Source organism: Gopherus evgoodei, chromosome 10, assembly GCF_007399415.2.
Source record: "Gopherus evgoodei ecotype Sinaloan lineage chromosome 10, rGopEvg1_v1.p, whole genome shotgun sequence".
In the NCBI taxonomy this organism is placed as follows: Eukaryota; Metazoa; Chordata; order Testudines; family Testudinidae; genus Gopherus; species Gopherus evgoodei.
The window spans coordinates 79495329-79515200 of record NC_044331.1 but is presented as its reverse complement, the minus strand read 5'-3'; the positions used below and the strand labels follow the sequence as shown (position 1 = coordinate 79515200).

At 46.7% G+C, this 19872-nt stretch overlaps 1 protein-coding gene across 2 annotated transcripts in view; it reads right to left on the bottom strand.

The window, feature by feature from the left end:
* The window catches only part of PRPSAP2 (phosphoribosyl pyrophosphate synthetase associated protein 2), a 32712-nt gene extending 18049 nt beyond the window's left edge, over positions 1-14663 (bottom strand). The window contains exons 1-8 of one of the 2 annotated variants that reach the window (XM_030578543.1): positions 14559-14663; positions 10954-10996; positions 9034-9153; positions 8239-8390; positions 6969-7021; positions 6266-6332; positions 5084-5256; positions 3898-4013 (exon numbers count right to left, since the gene is read on the bottom strand). In XM_030578543.1, coding sequence (XP_030434403.1) covers positions 3898-4013; positions 5084-5256; positions 6266-6332; positions 6969-7021; positions 8239-8357 — 528 coding nt within the window. In that variant the 5' untranslated portion in view covers positions 8358-8390; positions 9034-9153; positions 10954-10996; positions 14559-14663. The remainder of the gene's footprint in view (positions 1-3897; positions 4014-5083; positions 5257-6265; positions 6333-6968; positions 7022-8238; positions 8391-9033; positions 9154-10953; positions 10997-14558) is intronic. The other variant, XM_030578542.1, reaches the window with a different exon arrangement.
* Between the last annotated feature and the right edge of the window lie 5209 nt (positions 14664-19872).

Sequence of the window (19872 nt, the reverse complement as noted above, 5' to 3'; positions counted from 1 at the left end):
CTCAGGCTCCTTGTCCGATCTCAGTGTTCTTACCCCCACCCATAGCTCCGTGTTCCAATCTCTTTTCCCAGCCAGTCCCAGTTCTCCCCCCCAACCTTGGCTCCTTATCAGTTCTCTCTCTTCCCCCCTCACCACTGGTTCTAGATCTCAATCTACTCTCCCCCTCCATCCCAATTCCCTCTCCCTGTTCAGTCTCGTCTCCTCCAACCCCAGGGTCCTTGACCTGATCTACCATCCATCCACCCCCCACCCCCCTCAAGTTCAGGTCTTGTCCCCTCCACATTTAAAATCAGGAAGCTTACTCCTTCATGATGCCTGGGCCCAATGGGGAAGAGGAGTCACTGAGAGCACATAGGCTCCCTGCCCCACAGTTCAGATGGCCAGACACCTTTGCAAGGAAAGTCCTCCTCTGCCCCAAGCTAGAACATGTGGATAGCAGAGAAGCAGTAGACATGGTATATCTTGACTTTACCAAAGCTTTTGATAATGTCTCGCATGACCGTCTCATAAATAAACTAGGAAAATGCAACCTAGATGGAGCTACTATAAGACGGGTGCAAAACTGGCTGGAAAACCATTCCCAGAGAGTAGTTATTAGTGGTTCACAGTCATGCTGGAAGGACATAATGAGTGGGGTCCCACAGAGATCAGTTCTGGGTCCGGTTCTGTTCAATATCTTCATCAATGATTTAGAGAATGGCAGAGAGAGTACACTTAAAGTTTGCAAATGATACCAAGCTGGGAGTGGTTGGAAATGCTTTGGAGGACAGGATTAAAATTCAAAATGAACTGGACAAACTGGAGAAATGGTCTGAAGTAAATAGGATGAAATTCAGTAAGGACAAATGCCAAGTATTCCACTTAGGAAGGAACAATCGGTTGCACACACACAAAATGGGAAACGACTGCCTAGGAAGAAGTACTACAGAAAAGGATCTGAGGGTCATAGTGGACCACAAGCTAAATATGAGACAACAGTGTAATGCTGTTGCAAAAAAAGCAAACATCACTTTGGGATGTATTAGCAGGAATGTTGTAAGCAAGACACGAGAAGTAATTCTTCCACTCTGCTCTGTGCTGATTAGGCCTCAACTATTGTGTCCAGTTCTGGGCACCAAATTTCAGGGAGGATGTGCACAAATTGGAGAGAGTCCAAAGAAGAGCAACAAAAAATATTAAGTTCTAGAAAACATGACTTATGAGGGAAGATTGAAAAAACTGGGTTTGTTTAGTCTGGAAAAGAGAAGACTGAGGGGGGACATGATAACAGTTTTCAAGTATATAAAAGGCTGTTACAAGGAGGAGGGAGAAAAATTGTTTTTCTTAACCACTGAGGATAGGACAAGAAGCAATGGGCTTAAATTGCAGCAAGGGAGATTTAGGTTGGACATTAGGAAAAACTTCCTAACTGTCAGGGTGGTTAAGCACTGGTATAAATTGCCTAGGGAGGTTGTGAAATCTCCATTGTTGAAGATTTTTAAGAGCAGGTTAGACAAACACCTGTCAGGAATGATCTAGATAATACTTAGTCCTGACATGAATGCAGGGGACTGGACTAGATGACCTCTCAAGGTGCATTCCAGTCTTATGATTGTACGCCCAGTGCGAGCAGAATTTTTGTGGAATTTAGCTGCTAAAATCTAAGAAGCCTCTACTAAATATATTTAAATTGATTTTTCAAAGGCTTACATTACAATTTAGCCAAATTTGGGTGGATTTTCATGGCACAGCAAAAGGCACATCCCCGACACGAAGACCACCCCTTTCCACATGTCAAATCCCCCCTCCAAAGCATGGGGTGCTAGATAAAAGATATTGAAGTTTTAATGTGGGCAAAACAATGTATTTTCCCCTAGTCTCACTTCTGATACAATGATCCATTTTGGCTAAAAACTTCCAAATTATTCAGCTTGAGGCAGACACCCAGAATGGAAAATGTTAACCAAAACAGTTAAGTTTGGCAAAAGTTCTAAGCAACAGAAGGTAGGGTCTTACAATGGGAAGCATCAGGCAACATTAATAATAGATAGGACTACCAGCCCTGCTTATAATACAAGAAGCACGACCAGGAGAAAAAAAAAAAAAAAAAAAGTGCTGAAATTTCCCGCCCCCCCCTTGTAATTGTGCTCCTTTACAGACCTTGTAAAATTAGACAGGCCATATGAAAGAGGCATACAATGCAAGGTATGGACAAGGTAGGGCATGCCATTTAACATATTGAAGGCTCTATTTCTGTTCAAACAGGATTGTTTCACTTATAACTGCCAAATCTCCAAAGGTGATTTCCATTACTCAGTTCATGCAAAAGCTAAGTTAACAATCTGGAACTGTTCAACAATGCCCTTCAAAACTTAAAATATGAGCACTGGCAACTCCTAGCAGCAGAGAATTATGATAAGTCACTAACATCTAATGTGCACGCTGTACAGTGTGTGAAGGTGATATGAAATGTTCACTAAATAAGCATGCTCAGACATATACACAAACATGAAGGCTTTTGCCACATAGTATCCAACTAATAGGTATCCTGGGATGAAGAAAATCCAATTTCATCTTAGATTCTCATAGGATCTGGGTGGGAAGTGATCACAGAATGGCCACCAGCAGCTCCCAACCTTTACAATTTGATTTATGGTTTAAGTTCTTTGTAAATAATCTTCATTCTTATCAAGCTGAACTTGTTTCATGCTATTCAATACATCCCATTAAAGATACTAACAAACATTTAGCAGGCTGTAGTATTCAAAATGCATGACATCCAGAGCATATTTGGTAATCATGAAATGTAGATGATGTATTAAGTCCTTCCTGATCAGTGCTACATGGCAATTTTATGAAGAGATACACACAACTTAGGCCTCTAGATTGGCTAGAAAGCACTAAGAGTGCCTAAATCCTAAGAAACCAAGTATGTCAGGTCCTTTTAGTTAGCTTACTTTCATTTAAGTCATTCTATGAAGCAGAGAAAAGATAAAGGAAGTGAAATAAGAAAAACACCTTCTAAATATCCCACCCCCACCTCCCCCAGGGAGTTTGCTAGGTTCCGAAAATCTGCAGATGAGTTTTATACTATTGCCATCTTAATTTGAGAGAATTTTCTAATGCCAAACATATATAACCAGCTAACCACTGGCTGGGAAACAATCACTGCCATAAATTTGCTAACTTCCCCACACCAGTTTAAAATAATGTCATAACAAAAGTGCATCATGGAGTTTTTAGTACAGACGAAAGCTATACCTATATAAAACAATCCCTTGGGTTGAAGAGTACCATCCATTTGACAGGTTAGCTATGTGTCTGTTTTAAGATGGGAAGCATTCATGTTCTTCCAAAGCATTGGATATTAACCACTGACAGAAGCAGGATGTTACAATAAATATTTTTCACTAAAACAGCACTTTACATTCACAAGTCTCTTGGCACTTTGTAAAATGAGTACTGCCTTCTTTTATAATGGAGAAACTGGGGTACAGAAGTTCAGTTTCCCAAGATCCCACACTCTAAGGAGGCAGCTGATCACCATTAGACAATGCTGCTTAGGTGACCTCTAGTCTGATCTATTATAATTTTACTAAATGTCCTCAATTAACATTTGCACAATGCTCTGTACATTACGCTTTCACAATTAAAGATCCCTATTCTTAACTTTTTATTTTGGTGTCTATAGAGTGGGAAGAATGTTGATGCCAAGAATAGAAAAAAAAAAAAAAAACCTACCATTTTAAAACTCTCAAAAAATATTCCTCCTCTCTTCAAGACTTAAAAAAAAAAAAAAAGTACTCAATTTCACTTGATAGTATCTTTACTGATGTTCTAAACCCAACAAATGTAGGGATAACCTGAAATACAACATTGAAATGACAACTCTCATACACATTAGTAGGCCTTGCTCACCTCTTCTTGAATGTACTGAAGCAAGAATGGAGAGGCTCTCAAATTATCAACCGGAATATTAAAGAATCCCTGTATTTCCTTCTGATGTAAATCCATTGTAATAAGGTGAGTTAGACCTTTGAAAAGAGAGTAACACTTAAAAGCCACTGTATGAAAAACAAGCAGGACAAACCTAAATATTATCTGTAGATACCAAATTTAGTCCTCCTGTAATTTTCACAAAAGGCTGTTTAGAACATTAATATTTTGTTATAGTGCAACAGAATATTCTAGTATTCAGTATACATGGTAAATAAATCTTCAATTAAGGTTTATGGGGTATCAAACAAACAGGAGTACTTTGCATTTCTATGGTACCTTTTACCAAAGCCCACAGAGCAATTTACAAAAATTGACTAAAATTCTCAACACCCCCATAACATAGATAAATGCCACCTTCTTTCCACATTTGAAGAAATTAAGGTAGAGATTAAGTAATTTGCCCACTGTCACACAGTAAGATTGTGACAGAGCTGAGATTGTAACTCAGAACTCCGGACTCTCAATCCCAAATTCTAATTACTCCCACACTTCTTCCCATGAAATGAGAATCAATATTTAATTAAATCTACAAGACCAGACTGCACAATTACACAGCATATATATGAAATGTTCATTATAACCATCCACATGCTCCCTGGACAGATGCCATGGGAAAGAGCAGGCAGGTGGTTGCCCTGGAGGAATCAGGGGAGTTTATCCCATTCTCAGATGCCACCTTAAAAGAAGGTGTAAGTGCGATCACCCAACAGAAAGGTAAGAGAGAAATTGACAGAAATACAACTGCCCAAGAGAGAGAGTTAGGAAGGGAGAGAAGGGACCCAGCAGCAGTATCACAGCAAAGGAACCCCACCTTCCAGGATAGTAGGAATTCCAGAAGACTTATCTCACCAACTCAGCTTGGCATGGACTCTGCAATGGATGTTATAAAGACGTGCTCGTTTTTAATGCAGCATTTCACTCATCACTTTGTATTGCTTTTACGTTGGATTTTCCTCTCTAGGGTTTAAAATTTCCTCTTGCTAAAAATCTTTATAGCTATTTCTTATTAAAGTTCCCAGTTTAATGCACACAGCTGTCTAGAAGTTAAATATAACATCAGAAGCCCACCATGCCCTGATTATTTCACAACATGCTGCATTCTTACCAGCTTTGCACATCATCGAAGCCAGTAATTTAGAGACAATGGAGCCCCTTTTCCTCATCTTGCACTGCTTGCTGTATGGGAAGTAGGGAATCACTCCAATAATGCTTTTGGCACAGGAGGTTTTACAAGCATACACCATGATCAGGAGTTCCATGATCGTAGTATTCACATCCCTGGAATGAGAAGTTTCTAGTTCTGTATCCATGCATAAATATCCTTTAGCTGAATTCAATGTGATACCTACATCTGCTTCAAGGGACTTGAAGAAAAACTGGCAATTGAAATATCCCTATAAGGAATCCAAATATGCACCCTAGATAGGCCACTGCACTTGACATACTATTTTAATTTCTCACTAGGACTATACTTTATTATTTCTTTTCCCACTGCCTGTTCACCAACCTCATTGCTTAGAAAGTCATTTTCAGGACTGTATCAACACAACATGTTGCTGCAATAAGGCCTACATTGTAATTTGTCTCCCACATCTTTGCATCACAAGATAAAAATTGAGTAAATATGTTTTAACTATGGACAGGACTAACAGTTTTAGATTCCCACAATACATTCTCCTATTATTTTGGCCAAAAATAGGCCTTGGCCAACACTAGGCTTTAAATATTTAGCAACTAACATCCTATCTCCTGTCTCTAAAGAAAAAGATTGAGTGGTATATATTAAAATGGAAGGACTGATCATCAGGTAAACCAGTCCCATCATTTCTGCTGCTGTCAGAAACTGGAAGTATGCCTTTGAATTGTAGAGCTGTGTATGTTCTTGAGAACATACAATTATGTTGCTTAATGAGTCACATGAGCCATTTGCTTTGAAGAGAGTGCTCCCACATTTAAAAGCATTAAGTGGCGCTGCACTCAGGGTAGTCGATCACAACAAGATTTTAAAGAGAACAAAGTAAGGAACAGAGTCTACATTGCAAAAGAATGCAGAAACCCATAGAGCAAAATCCAGATTCATCTGAATATAAACAAAGTAAATGGTCAGATTATAAGAAGATCCCCCACATACACACCTTTTAAATCACAGAGACCAACTGGCCCCTCTGTGAATCTCTCACATGTACAAAAAAAAAAAAAAAAAAACCTAAGAGAAAAGAATTCTTAAAGATAAACCATGTCTGAAACTACTCTAGTTTCTTTAGAATATGTGTTAGTTGTTACTCACTTTGAAACTGTTTGGATGATAAAGACATCTTTTCCTCTCACAGACTCTTGAATCTGCACCCTTGTTTCTGCCAAGAAGAGAAACATACAAAGATTTAAGAAACACACAACAGGACTTCATGGAATTACTCCATGAGGTCATCATACGCTATAGACAATTCTAAAAAATAAATTATTTCTCCATCTTGAAACTGAAAGAGAATAGCCATATTGAAGACAATACTTAAGGTCAAGTTTACAGACTTCTGTGCATTAGGTGCACAACTCCCACTAAAGATGACGTGAGTCATGTGGTAAGTTCCCACACGAGGACTTGAAAATGTACCCTTTGGATCTAAGGAAGGTGATGATGTTGGCTACATACATGAACCCTCTGACCAATAATATTGCACCATGACAATATCAGCATTTAATGAGGATGAAGGAACAACATAAAAAAACTAATCGGAGAGAGAGAGCATACCACAGTGTGTGTGTGAGAGACAGATGTATGCTAGTGATCACATACAAAAATAGGTGGTCTGGAAGAGTGACAGTCCTCAGAAGGCAGGAAGAGGAAAAGTGAAAGTTCACATGTATGAGAGAACACAAATGTGAGAAAGTGGTGCTTCACTTTTCGGTAAGTAAGTTCTAAGGAGGGTTAGGTAATATACTGTCTCCCACAGAGGCAGAATGAAAGGTTTATTTAACCATTAAATGCTCACCTCTGTTTGGCTCCTGATAAACCTGAACTTTGCCCATCTCTACCCCCAAGCGTCTGAAGAAAAAGAAAAGCAAAAATCAGTACATTACACCAAAGGGAATGGAAACCAGCATAAAGAAGCCCAACGCAATGTTCATAACACTGTACAAATTTACACTTCATAAATCACGGTGCAGCTGGAGCAGCAGTGCTGGGGGTGGGGTGTTGGAGACCAAAAGAAAAACAGCATGGCCAGCAAAGCGGGGAAAAAAACAAAACAAAAAACTCTACAGGGTGGCCAGAGCCAGGGAGCAGGGGGACTCCCTGTGCTGCAGAGTGCGCGCCCGGTCTGGTGGAGGGGAGGGGAAGGTGACGGGGGGAGGCCCGCACTTCAGCAGGACGCTCACCCCGCGGCCCCGACCGCCGCGCCACCTGCCGGGAGGGCTCCACTCCGCTCTGGCCGATAGGGAGGGAAGGACGCGGGCTGCCCTACTGAGTTTGCTGCAGGGCACTCCCCTCCTCCGCCCCCTACAGGGTGGCCGGAGCAACGAACAAAAATAAATAAATAAATAAATAAATAAATAGCGGCCGTGCTGCCCTAGGTTTGGCCAGAATGCCGCCCTGTAGAATCTGCAGCCCCAAGCATGAGCTTGCTCAGCTGGTGCCTGGAGCCAGCCCTGTTAATGGGGCCTTTCATAGCTTGCAAACTAACAGGTCGAGCTTAAATGTTTTCTTTGTTGTTTGGTGAATAAATTACACAGTATATTTACAAAATTCAACTACTATAAAGATTTTAGGTGAGGTATTGACAACCTATCGCTGGAAATTGTGTTCTCTAATTTGCATATCCTACAGGAATGAAAAAAGGTTTGTCAGGGGCCATACTACTCTACATGTAGTTGTTAAATGCTATGGATGCCAGGGCAAGGTGATCCAACAACAAACTCTCCCAGCTTGCTATACTAAGCTTCATGGTTAACACCTTTATTACATGTACTACAGACTGCCTGGGGCACAGTTCCCTAATTAATTCTCTAAAATGATAGCTCAAAACAAACATCGATAATATTTATTTTCAGAGATGCAAGTTTAGTTGATTAGGAACAAAGATTTATTGTACTGACTGTGTACCTTGTAGGTAACTTTATTTTTCCAAACAATGGCTCCGTTTTACTAAGTAACTTTACAAAATATTCTTATCTGTTGAAGAATGATCTCTACTCCCAACCCACCTACACCAATGTCCTACATGCTATGATGGATGCAAAGACTAACCACAGGATATTACTCACTCAGCAATTCTCCTCGATAGTTCCATGCATGATGAATTGGAATTAGCTGAAAACAGCACCAGCCCACCCTTTGTTATATTCATGATGGCTCCTATTTCAGTTGATGCCACACAAAACATCAAAACTTACTTTGTCTTTCCGCTTCTAAAATACTGCAAAAAAAATAAGACATATTAAGCATTACAATATCTACTGTAGAAACAAGTTTCCTTTGAATATGGGCTGCAGACTAATTCATCCTCCTGCATCCTCATCCAGAATTGTTTAGTAAAATATAAAGAACAATAATACAAAGATGTAATCCTTACAACAATCCTCTGTGCCACGTAAGCATTACTCTTTTTAAAGATCTGGGCACTAAACAGTGCACCCAGCAACAAAACATGAGGAGTGTGAGTGGATCTGGTCCTCTCTACCTCGTCTTGTCCTGAGCACTCATGGCAGCATCTAGCAGAAAGGCACCGAGAATGGTTTCTTCAAACTCCCATCAGATCATATCACAAATTCTACAAAATTTTTAATCATCTTCCTCAGTTTACATCTGAAAGAGCAGATTGTTTGCCTACCAATTTTATCTGCTTGTCTAATTAACTTTCTGCTATTGTCATTCTCCAGCTGGGAGAAAAGACAAAAATTAAATGATTTTTCCAAGATTACACCATCAAATTGGTGATAGGATTGTTATTAGAATGGAGTTCTCAGTTCTGTGCTAAATCCACTACTGCAGCCTCTCTATGTATATACTATACATGTACTGTATGTGTTTGCTTATTTTGCAATAAATTATAAACTTACAAATAACGGCTGAACTTAAGGAAGAGTTCAATAAAGTTGGCAGATGTAACTAACGCCCTCTTGTACAATGCATCCACTTGGTCATGTAGCTGCTGTCATTCTTGGACACTAAAATTGCTCCTATGGAAACACCACAGAGAAAACAAACATCAAGAGACAATTTAGACACTTTTTTTCAATAAAGGCACACACACAAAAATCAATGAATCACTTCAGGGTTTCTCCATACTCTTTATTCCAGTTTGTAATATCACATTTTTGTGCCACAAGGTAATAGAACACTTAAGTGACAGTATCACGCTGAACTGCAGCCATCATTAGAGAGATAAAATAAGTACCATCTTAATTATCAAAGTGCTAAAAACCAGGGCTTTGGAGCACAGCCCAGAGCAGCTCCAAAGCAATGGAGCTGCAGGTTTTTCCCTGGAGCTGGAGCACAGCTCCAAAGCCCTGCTAAAAACTCAGCAACTTGATTTTTTAATATATAAATACTCCAATATTACTCAAATAACTGAACGTATCAATATCAGCAGCATAACTCAAACAAAGGAAGTTAACTTAGGCCACTGTCTTCATCTCATACCTTATCACAAATGTTTCCCAGACAGAGATTGCAAGCATCTAGCAAAGGTACAGAATCCATTTTAGGATTGTTAGTACACCCTCTTATTAAGTACTCTAAAATAGCATATACAAAAATGACTGTGTATTAGTCACATTTATGGAAGCAGCTGCTGGATTCAAACACTGACCAGCTATATTAAAGCTGTTTTACCAGCCTTTGCAACTAGACCTACTCTTACTCAGTCTGTCCAGGATGCAGAAGCTATATTTGTCTCATCAGCAGTTGAGAGCCAAAAAGAGGATGGGTATTTCTACAAATAAAACATGCCACCACTGTGCAGCATTCTGCTCAGTTCCTGTGAATCAAAAACTGGCTCATGATACCACAGAAACTTTTAATAGGGAGAGGTTGCAACAGGTACAACAGTAGAGCAGACCCCAGGAGTGTGCCTCAATTCTAACCTTAAAAAACAACCCGTACAGTTAAGAAGACAGAACAGACCTTGGGTCCTTTCAATCCCTGCCCTCAGCTGAGTCTGTCAGCAAGGAAAACTATCAGACTATGTCTACACTAGCACTTTTGTCAGTACAACTTACGTCGCTGGGGGTATGCCCCTCTGAGTGACATAAGTAACACCGACAAAAGCATCAGCGTGGACAGTGCTATGTCAGCAGGAGAGTCATATTTTGGGGGTTCTCTATAAAGTGAGCCTAAAAACAATAATACTTAATATTTGTGCAATGCTTTTCAAACTTTGGCCTTGTTCTTATCCATTTTTCATAGATGGGGAAACCCAGGCAGAAGAGTTAAGAGATTTTCCCCAAAGTTATGAGTTCCCGGCTTCCAATTTATTGTTCAGATCACATCTCACTTTTTAGTAAGACAGGAACATTTTCATGAGGGATTTTGAAGCACCAGTTCTGCAGGTCAGTAGGGTATACTGCAGAGGTAAGAATTGGGCTAAAAAAGGGGAGGAAATGCTAGGTATATGCATAATGCAAGCTCCAGGATGGTAAATCTGGGGATAATATTGACCTGGTCATCCTGAGACAGGTGTTGGGGTTACCGTCAACTCATTCAGCAAAACTATGAGTAAAGTCATGGCCTTGAAACAAGTGCATATCTATGCACACACATAACCCAATGGCTCTGTCCAGACTGACCTTCGAAGTTTGGATCAGGATTGAGAAAAGAACATTTATCCAAGATTGCCTTCCCAGCACCATCTTACCCTCCCCACCTTCCCCAAGCCCCCAATTCCCATTGTGTTGCTTTGGCTATAAAGTAACATACCACTGCCACTCAGGTACATAAGGAAAATAACATTGTCAGATTGAGCCCCAGTGAAAACTGACCTCAATTCATAATAGATTCTAGACCCTCCAGGATTTCAGGACCCTTTGATAGAAAGAAGGGAATGGAGACAAAAAATACCCAAATATCACAGCTTCCAGAGCATAAGGGAGATGAGCCATTGCCACCAGGTCCCGCCCTCATTGCTCCTACAGAGGAGGATGGACAGAGATGAACTTCCCACTCCCACCTCACCCACCCCAGAGGAAGGCTGGGGACTAATCCCTCCCCTCTCTCACACACACACTTCCCCTCCCCATTTGCAGTTGGAAATATTTATACTATGATAGAACCCAAAGGTCCCAGTTGGGATTGGGAACCCATTGCATACAAATACACAAAGGAAATTCCCATTCCCTGGAGGGCTTACAATTTATTTCCTATGCTAGGAAAGGAAACTCCCCCACCACAAGATTTCCCCTTGGGAGGAGGAAGAGGAGAATGGTGATGAACCCATTCCCCAACCCACCTACCCAGAGACACGGAGGCGGGGGAAATAGGAATTAACCCATCCCCTCTCATCCCACACTTCTTGCTCTGCGGAGCAGGGGCAGGAGGAAAGGGTACAGCAATGAGGCAGGGAGGAGGGGAAATAGTGAACCCATCCCCCACTCCATCCAGAGGCACAGAGGGGAGAGTAGGAATAACTCATCCCCCATCCCACCTGCCCCCAGCTCATGGGGGGGGGAGGGAGGGAAGGGAAGAGAGGGAATAGCAATGAACCCATCCTCCACCTTACCTGCCCTGAGGCTGCGGGGGAGGGGGGGATAGCAGCGACCCCATCCCCCACCTTACCTGCCCTGAGGCTGGGGGGGGAGGGGTGGGGACAGATACCAGTGACCCCATCCCCCACCTTACCTGCCCTGAGGCTGGGGGGGGAATAGCAGTGACCCCATCCCCCACCTTACCTGCCCTGAGGCTGCGGGGGGGGGGATAGCAGTGACCCCATCCCCCACCTTACCTGCCCTGAGGCTGCGGGGGAGGGGGGATAGCAGTGACCCCATCCCCCACCTTACCTGCCCTGAGGCTGCAGGGGAGGGGGAGGACAGATAGCAATGACCCCATCCCCCACCTTACCTGCCCTGAGGCTGGGGGGGGGGGAGGGGGTAGCAGTGACCCCATCCCCCACCTTACCTGCCCTGAGGCTGTGGGGGGGGGGGAGGGGGGTAGCAGTGACCCCATCCCCCACCTTACCTGCCCTGAGGCTGGGGGGGAGGGGAGGTAGCAGTGACCCCATCCCCCACCTTACCTGCCCTGAGGCTGGGGGGGAGGGGAGGTAGCAGTGACCCCATCCCCCACCTTACCTGCCCTGAGGCTGGGGGGGGGAGGGAGTAGCAGTGACCCCATCCCCCACCTTACCTGCCCTGAGGCTGGGGGGGAGGGGGTAGCAGTGACCCCATCCCCCACCTTACCTGCCCTGAGGCTGCGGGGGGGGGAATAGCAGTGACCCCATCCCCCACCTTACCTGCCCTGAGGCTGGGGGGGGGGTAGCAGTGACCCCATCCCCCACCTCACCTGCCCTGAGGGGGGGGGGGGGGGGGGTAGCAGTGACCCCATCCCCCACCTTACCTGCCCTGAGGCTGCGGGGGGGTAGCAGTGACCCCATCCCCCACCTTACCTGCCCTGAGGCTGCGGGGGGGGGAATAGCAGTGACCCCATCCCCCACCTTACCTGCCCTGAGGCTGCAGGGGGGGGGGTAGCAGTGACCCCATCCCCCACCTCACCTGCCCTGAGGCGGGGGGGGCACAGCAGTGACCCCATCCCCCACCTCACCTGCCCTGAGGCGGGGGGGGCACAGCAGTGACCCCATCCCCCACCTCACCTGCCCTGAGGCGGGGGGGGCACAGCAGTGACCCCATCCCCCACCTCACCTGCCCTGAGGCGGGGGGGGGCACAGCAGTGACCCCATCCCCCACCTCACCTGCCCTGAGGCTGCGGGGGGGGGCGGGTAGCAGTGACCCCATCCCCCACCTTACCTGCCCTGAGGCTGCGGGGGGTAGCAGTGACCCCATCCCCCACCTTACCTGCCCTGAGGCTGCGGGGGGGGGGAATAGCAGTGACCCCATCCCCCACCTTACCTGCCCTGAGGCTGCGGGGGGGGGGGGGTAGCAGTGACCCCATCCCCCACCTCACCTGCCCTGAGGCTGCGGGGGGGGGGGTAGCAGTGACCCCATCCCCCACCTCACCTGCCCTGAGGCTGCGGGGGGGGGGGTAGCAGTGACCCCATCCCCCACCTTACCTGCCCTGAGGCGGGGGGGGCACAGCAGTGACCCCATCCCCCACCTCACCTGCCCTGAGGCGGGGGGGGCACAGCAGTGACCCCATCCCCCACCTCACCTGCCCTGAGGCGGGGGGGGCACAGCAGTGACCCCATCCCCCACCTCACCTGCCCTGAGGCGGGGGGGGCACAGCAGTGACCCCATCCCCCACCTCACCTGCCCTGAGGCTGCGGGGGGGGGGGTAGCAGTGACCCCATCCCCCACCTTACCTGCCCTGAGGCTGCGGGGGGGTAGCAGTGACCCCATCCCCCACCTTACCTGCCCTGAGGCTGCGGGGGGGGGGAATAGCAGTGACCCCATCCCCCACCTTACCTGCCCTGAGGCTGCGGGGGGGGGGGTAGCAGTGACCCCATCCCCCACCTCACCTGCCCTGAGGCTGCGGGGGGGGGGGGGGTAGCAGTGACCCCATCCCCCACCTCACCTGCCCTGAGGCTGCGGGGGGGGGGTAGCAGTGACCCCATCCCCCACCTTACCTGCCCTGAGGCGGGGGGGGCACAGCAGTGACCCCATCCCCCACCTCACCTGCCCTGAGGCGGGGGGGGCACAGCAGTGACCCCATCCCCCACCTCACCTGCCCTGAGGCGGGGGGGGCCCAGCAGTGACCCCATCCCCCACCTCACCTGCCCTGAGGCGGGGGGGGCACAGCAGTGACCCCATCCCCCACCTCACCTGCCCTGAGGCTGGGGGGGGTAGCAGTGACCCCATCCCCCACCTCACCTGCCCTGAGGCGGGGGGGGGCACAGCAGTGACCCCATCCCCCACCTCACCTGCCCTGAGGCTGGGGGGGGTAGCAGTGACCCCATCCCCCACCTCACCTGCCCTGAGGCTGCGGGGGGGGGTAGCAGTGACCCCATCCCCCACCTCACCTGCCCTGAGGCTGCGGGGGGGGTAGCAGTGACCCCATCCCCCACCTCACCTGCCCTGAGGCGGGGGGGGCGGGTAGCAGTGACCCCATCCCCCACCTCACCTGCCCTGAGGCGGGGGGGGCACAGCAGTGACCCCATCCCCCACCTTACCTGCCCTGAGGCTGGGGGGGAGGGGGGGATAGCAGTGACCCCATCCCCCACCTTACCTGCCCTGAGGCTGGGGGGGGGAGGGGGTAGCAGTGACCCCATCCCCCACCTCACCTGCCCTGAGGCGGGGGGCACAGCAGTGCTCTCACGCCCCGAGGCGGGGGCAGACTGGACCCGAGCCGCCCCAGGGGTGCCCACCTCGCTAGGCAGGAGGACGCGCCGGTGACCCTCCCCGGCCGGCGCAGAACAGGCTGGTCCCCGCCGCAGGACGGAGCGCGCCCCAGGCGGAGATGGCGGCGTGGCCGAGCCTCTTACCTGCCGTTCAGCGCCACTCCGGCCCCCCCGGGTCCCGGGAGAAGGCGGCGGCCCGGCCGGCCGGCGGAGGGAGGGGAGGCGGCGGCGGCTTGGCTCAGCCCCTCGCCGTCCGGCTGTAAAATGGCGGCGCCGTGCGAGGGGGTGGGGCAGGGGCAGCCGCGAGGCGCGCTACTCCCCTCAGCGCCCCCCTCGGGTGGGGTGGCTGTGGGGCCTTACTCCCCTCAGCATCCCCCCCTCGGGTGGGGTGGGGTGGCTGTGGGGCCTTATTCCCCTCAGCATCCCCCCCTCGGGTGGGGGGGTGGCCACGGGGCACTACTTCCCTCAGCATCCCCCCCTCTGCTAGTGTGGGGGGTGGCTGTGGGGCCTTACTCCCCTCAGCATCCCCCCCTCGGGTAGTGGGGGTGTGTGGCCGTGGGGCCTTACTGCCCTCAGCGCCCCCCTCGGGTGGGGGGGTGGCCATAGGGCACTACTCCCCTCACATCCCCCCTCGGCTAGTGTGGGGGGGTGGTGGCTGTGGGGCATTACTCCCCTCACATCCCCCAACTCATGGGGGTGCTGTGGGGCACTACTGCCCTCAGCATCCCCCCAGCTCATGGGGGGGCACTACTGCCCTCAGCATCCCCCCAGCTTATGGGGGGGGGCTGTGGGGCACTACTGCCCTCAGCATCCCCCCAGCTCATGGGGGGGCACTACTGCCCTCAGCATCCCCCCAGCTCATGGGGGGGGCTGTGGGGCAGTATTATATTGGGTGTGGCAGGCAGGAGTATCCATGGGCGGATATGCATGTTGCGGGGTAGGGTGACCAGACAGCAAATGTGAAAAATCAAGACGGGTGGAGGATAATAGGCGCCTATTAAGAAAAAGACTAAAAAATCAGGACTGTTCTTATAAAATCGGGACATCTAGTCACCCTGTTTGGGGGGAAGATGGTATAGGAGTAGTGACATGGTCCATGTGTAGGGGTAGATAGATGGGGGCCCCTGAGCTGTGACTGCCTGGGGAGAAGAGGCGGGTGGTAGTAGGTGGATGTAAATAAGGGGGTGAAGGGCTTGTGGCGGGGGCAGATTTGAATAGGAGTCAGGGAGTGGGTGGCAACAGAAGTAGACGTAAGGGGCCAGGAGTCAGGGTAGAATTGATTGCACAAGGAGGGCAGTGTGTTGGAGGAACATTACACTGAATGGGAGAGCAAGCGTAGGAGAAACCAAAGTTGTGTATGGTAAAACACCCTGTGCAGTGATGAAGCCCAAATAATATCATTTATTACAACCATTTCCTGAAAATAATGAGCCTCCTCTCTAAGTCACACTTTGGCAAGTCAAAAACACAGGGCCCAGAATCATAGGATTAGAAGGGATCGCAAGAGTCATCTAGTCTGACCCCCTGCCAACATGCAGGATTTGTTGCATCTAAACCAGTGAATTTCAACCTTTTTTCATTTGTGTACCCCTAAAATTTCAAATGGAGGTGCAGGTACCTTTGGAAATCTTAAACATGGTCTGCAGACCCCCAAGGGTCCACAGACGGTTTGAAAACCACAAGGCTTTGTCAACACAACAAATCTTACAGATGCACAGCTGTACCACTACAGCTGTGCAGCTCTAAGGTCTCCTGTGTAGCTGTTCTTTGCTGGCAGGAGAGAGCTCTCCTGCTGGCATAATTAAATCACTCCCATAGCAGCATTAGCTATGTCAGCAAGAAAGCCTCTCCTGCCCACATAGCACTGTACACACCAGCACTTTTGTCAGTGAAACTTATGTCCACCACGGGGGTGTTTTTTCACACCCCTGACAGACAAAAGTTTTGCCAACAAAAGTGCTACTGTAGACAAAGCCCAAAACAGATGGCTCTCCAGCCTCCTTTTGAAAATCTCTAGTGAAGGAGCATCCACGGCCTTCCTAGGCAGTCTGGTCCATTGTCCTACTGTTCTTACAGTTAGGATGTTTTTCCTGAGATTTCATCTAAATCTGCTCTGCTATTGTTTGAACCCATTGCCTCTTGCCCTGCCTTCTGTGGCAAGAGAGAACAACTTTCCTCAATCTTTTTTATGGCAGCCTTTCAAGTATTTGAAGGCTCATGTCCTTCCTTAATCTCCCTTTTCTAAACTAAACATATCCAGTTCCTTCAGCCTTTGTTCGTATGGCTTGCATTCCACCTGTTTGATCATCTTTGTCGCTCACCTCTGGATCTTTTCCAGTGTCTCTACATCCCTTCTATACATTGGTGATCAAAATTGGACACAGTACTCTGGTGGAGGCCTAACCAGCGCTGACTAGAGTTGTACTATCACCTACCGTGACTTGTATGCTATGCCTCTGTTAATGCAACCCAAAATTGTGTTTGCAACAGCATCACATTGCTGACTCATGCTGAGGTTGTGATCCACTTCAACTCCCAGATCCTTCTTAGCAGTCAGCTGCTGCCAAGCCAGTTATCCCCCATTTTCTATTTGTGCATTTGGTTTTTCTTCCCTAGATGTAGCACCTTCCATTTGTCTTTGATGAATTTCATTTTATCGTCTGTCTCTAATTTATCATGATCCCTCTAAATTTTAGCTCTATCCTCCAAAGTGTTGGCAATGCCCCCAGCTTTATGTCATCTGCAAATTTGCTTGCCTGATTCGCTATAGCCTATTACTGCCTTTACACTTCTATGGTTGCACAAAGAGGTCCTAAACCTGATGGATCCAACCCCTGGAAAATATCCTGGAGCAGGGGAAATTTTAATGTGACATAGTGTGACATCAGGCAGGTATAACACATCTACATTACCTGCCTTCACCATCCCAGCATAGAGGATATGGTAGAGGCATGAGTAGGGAAAGAGGTTGTGGCTGGAACACTGCTGAGCTCTGGCTATTCTCAGCTACAAGAATGGTCCTTTGAGGGCTTGACAGGCCCCAGGATATGTGAAGGCCTCAAAAGGTGTGGTAAAGTCACCCCTGCCCCCCACCCTAGTCTTTTTTAGTCACTTACAAACAACATAGAATCATGTATCAGAGGGGTAGCCATGTTAGTCTGTATCCACAAAAACAACGAGGAGTCCGGTGGTAGCTTAAAGACTAAGATTTATTTGGGCATAAGCTTTTGTGGGTAAAAACCACTTCTTACTGATGAAAACTTATGCCCAAATAAATCTGTTAGTCTTTAAGGTGCCACTGGACTTAACATAGAATCATAGAACTGGAAGGGACCTCAAGAGATCATCTAGTCCAGTCCCCTACACTCATGGCACATCAAACACAATTGCACTTAATTTTGAGTTTCTTAGCAGGACCCCCTGCATTCTGTATCTAACTGGCTGAAAAGGTAATTTAAATCCCCAGCTGCTTTGCAGAAAGAGGCAGAGTTAGCTATTCTGTCTTTAAGCCTCTATGTTTATCACAGCCATGATTTCAATGATTTCCAGATTTTATTTTATTTTATTTTTTTATAAAAAGTCATGGTCTTTGTCATCCTGCAAATAAGTAAGACTGCCATGAATTTTCACGTTTGGATTTGTATCTTATATGAGGGATTTTTTAAATGGTTTTTGGTTTTTAAATGAGTTTAAAACTTTTTATTGTAAAATGGAGGATACTTGAGTTTTTTCAGTTTCCCATGATAAATAATGTTAATTATAATTTGTTCCACAATTTTAGCTTTTTTAAAAACCAAAGTTACGATTTGTGCAATTTTTGCCATGACAAAGCTGTGGGGTTTTTTTTCCATGACAAGCAGCCAACCTCTATTTTTCATTGTGTGGCTGCATATATCATTACTTTGGAGTGAGACCTTGGGCTCCTAGGCAGTTATTAATATCAGTACTGAACCCTCCCCCTCTCCTTCATAGTTCTGAGAGCCTAACATAAAAGGGGAAGTGAAGTCAAGTGATATCCATTGCCTCCTGTCAGGCAAGTGGTCCTGCATTCAGTTTCATATCTTTAAATTACAGCTTTCACTAACATGAGATGGATTATTTATTTTTGGTCTGCATATAGCACATATCACTCTAGTATCTCATGGTTGCTCATTTCACTTAGATTCCATAACCTTTGCTTATATTTTTAAAACTTACTTCCTTCCATCAACCAGTTTATCATCTCTCTTCATATTCTGGTAAAACTGAATGGAGCTTATTGATCCATTTAACATGGGAGCACAGAACAGATTCTAGATGAGAAAGCATCATTTTTCTTCTCCACGTGTTCACACAGAACTAAAGCATTTATTTCTGCTGTGTGAACAAAATAAATTCCATACTGTGGGCCTGATTCACCAGTTACACATTTTCTGTTCAAGTAACTTTGTTTACTTCTGTGGAGTTCTGATTTTACACTGGTAAGTGAAAGGAAAAAATCAAGCCCTGTAAATGTATTTCTCTGTAACCTGACAGGTGTTTCCCAAGCTCACTGAACCCTACATTTCTTTTAACTATTTTTCAGTATCTTGGGTTGATTCCCTCCCTGGTGCAGCATTGATTTTGCCCCTAACAGAAGCATCCACTGTAGCACCTCACTTCTAGCAAGCAGGGCAGGTCTGAAAGTTATTTCAGAAGTGATGGCAATAAAATGTCTTGGAGCACTTGATCATTGACACAATTGGCAACTTCCCCTAGAAACATTTAGCTACCTTAGTACACCCAGAATCTGCTGGTTGAGGATCTGATCTGGACTGCATTACTCCAGTTCCCTGACATTATTGCTACAGGTCCAAGCAAAGAGAGCAGCATTGTCTTACCACAAGTCTGGGAACCAAGAACATCTGACTTCTGATCCCTGCTCTGACACTAACTGCTTTCTGTCGCTTTAATCAAGTCACTTTACCTCTCTCTGTGTCTCCTTTTGCAAATCTGTAAAATGGGAATAATTAACTCCCAGGGAGAAGAGGATTTGTTAATTTTACAATGTGTATACAAGTGCTAAGAATTACTAATACGCCTGTGCCAAAGGATCGGGCATGAGCATGGTTCTTTTTGTGTTTGTATTTTATAAAATATAATTATTCAGCTAACAGTCACTTGAATGCCTATGCAAGACACCTCAGCTGGGACTGAGCCCTTGGTATAAGCCTACTACAGTTCATACTGACTCACATAGGGAAGTTTGCTTTTGGCAGCTGTGACAGAATTGGTGCTCACTGAAGTCCCTGTTTGATACTTGGGAGCAGTAACATGCACCAGGATGGGGGATTCTGCTAATTGGTTAAGTCTCCTCTAGAATCTGGCCATAACATAGACACAACAGTTCCCCTCTAACACCTGTCATGTAGTCCACAATATCGCCAATCCCAAATGTTCAAAAATCATGAGTCAGGCTCACCAAAAATCATGAGATTGG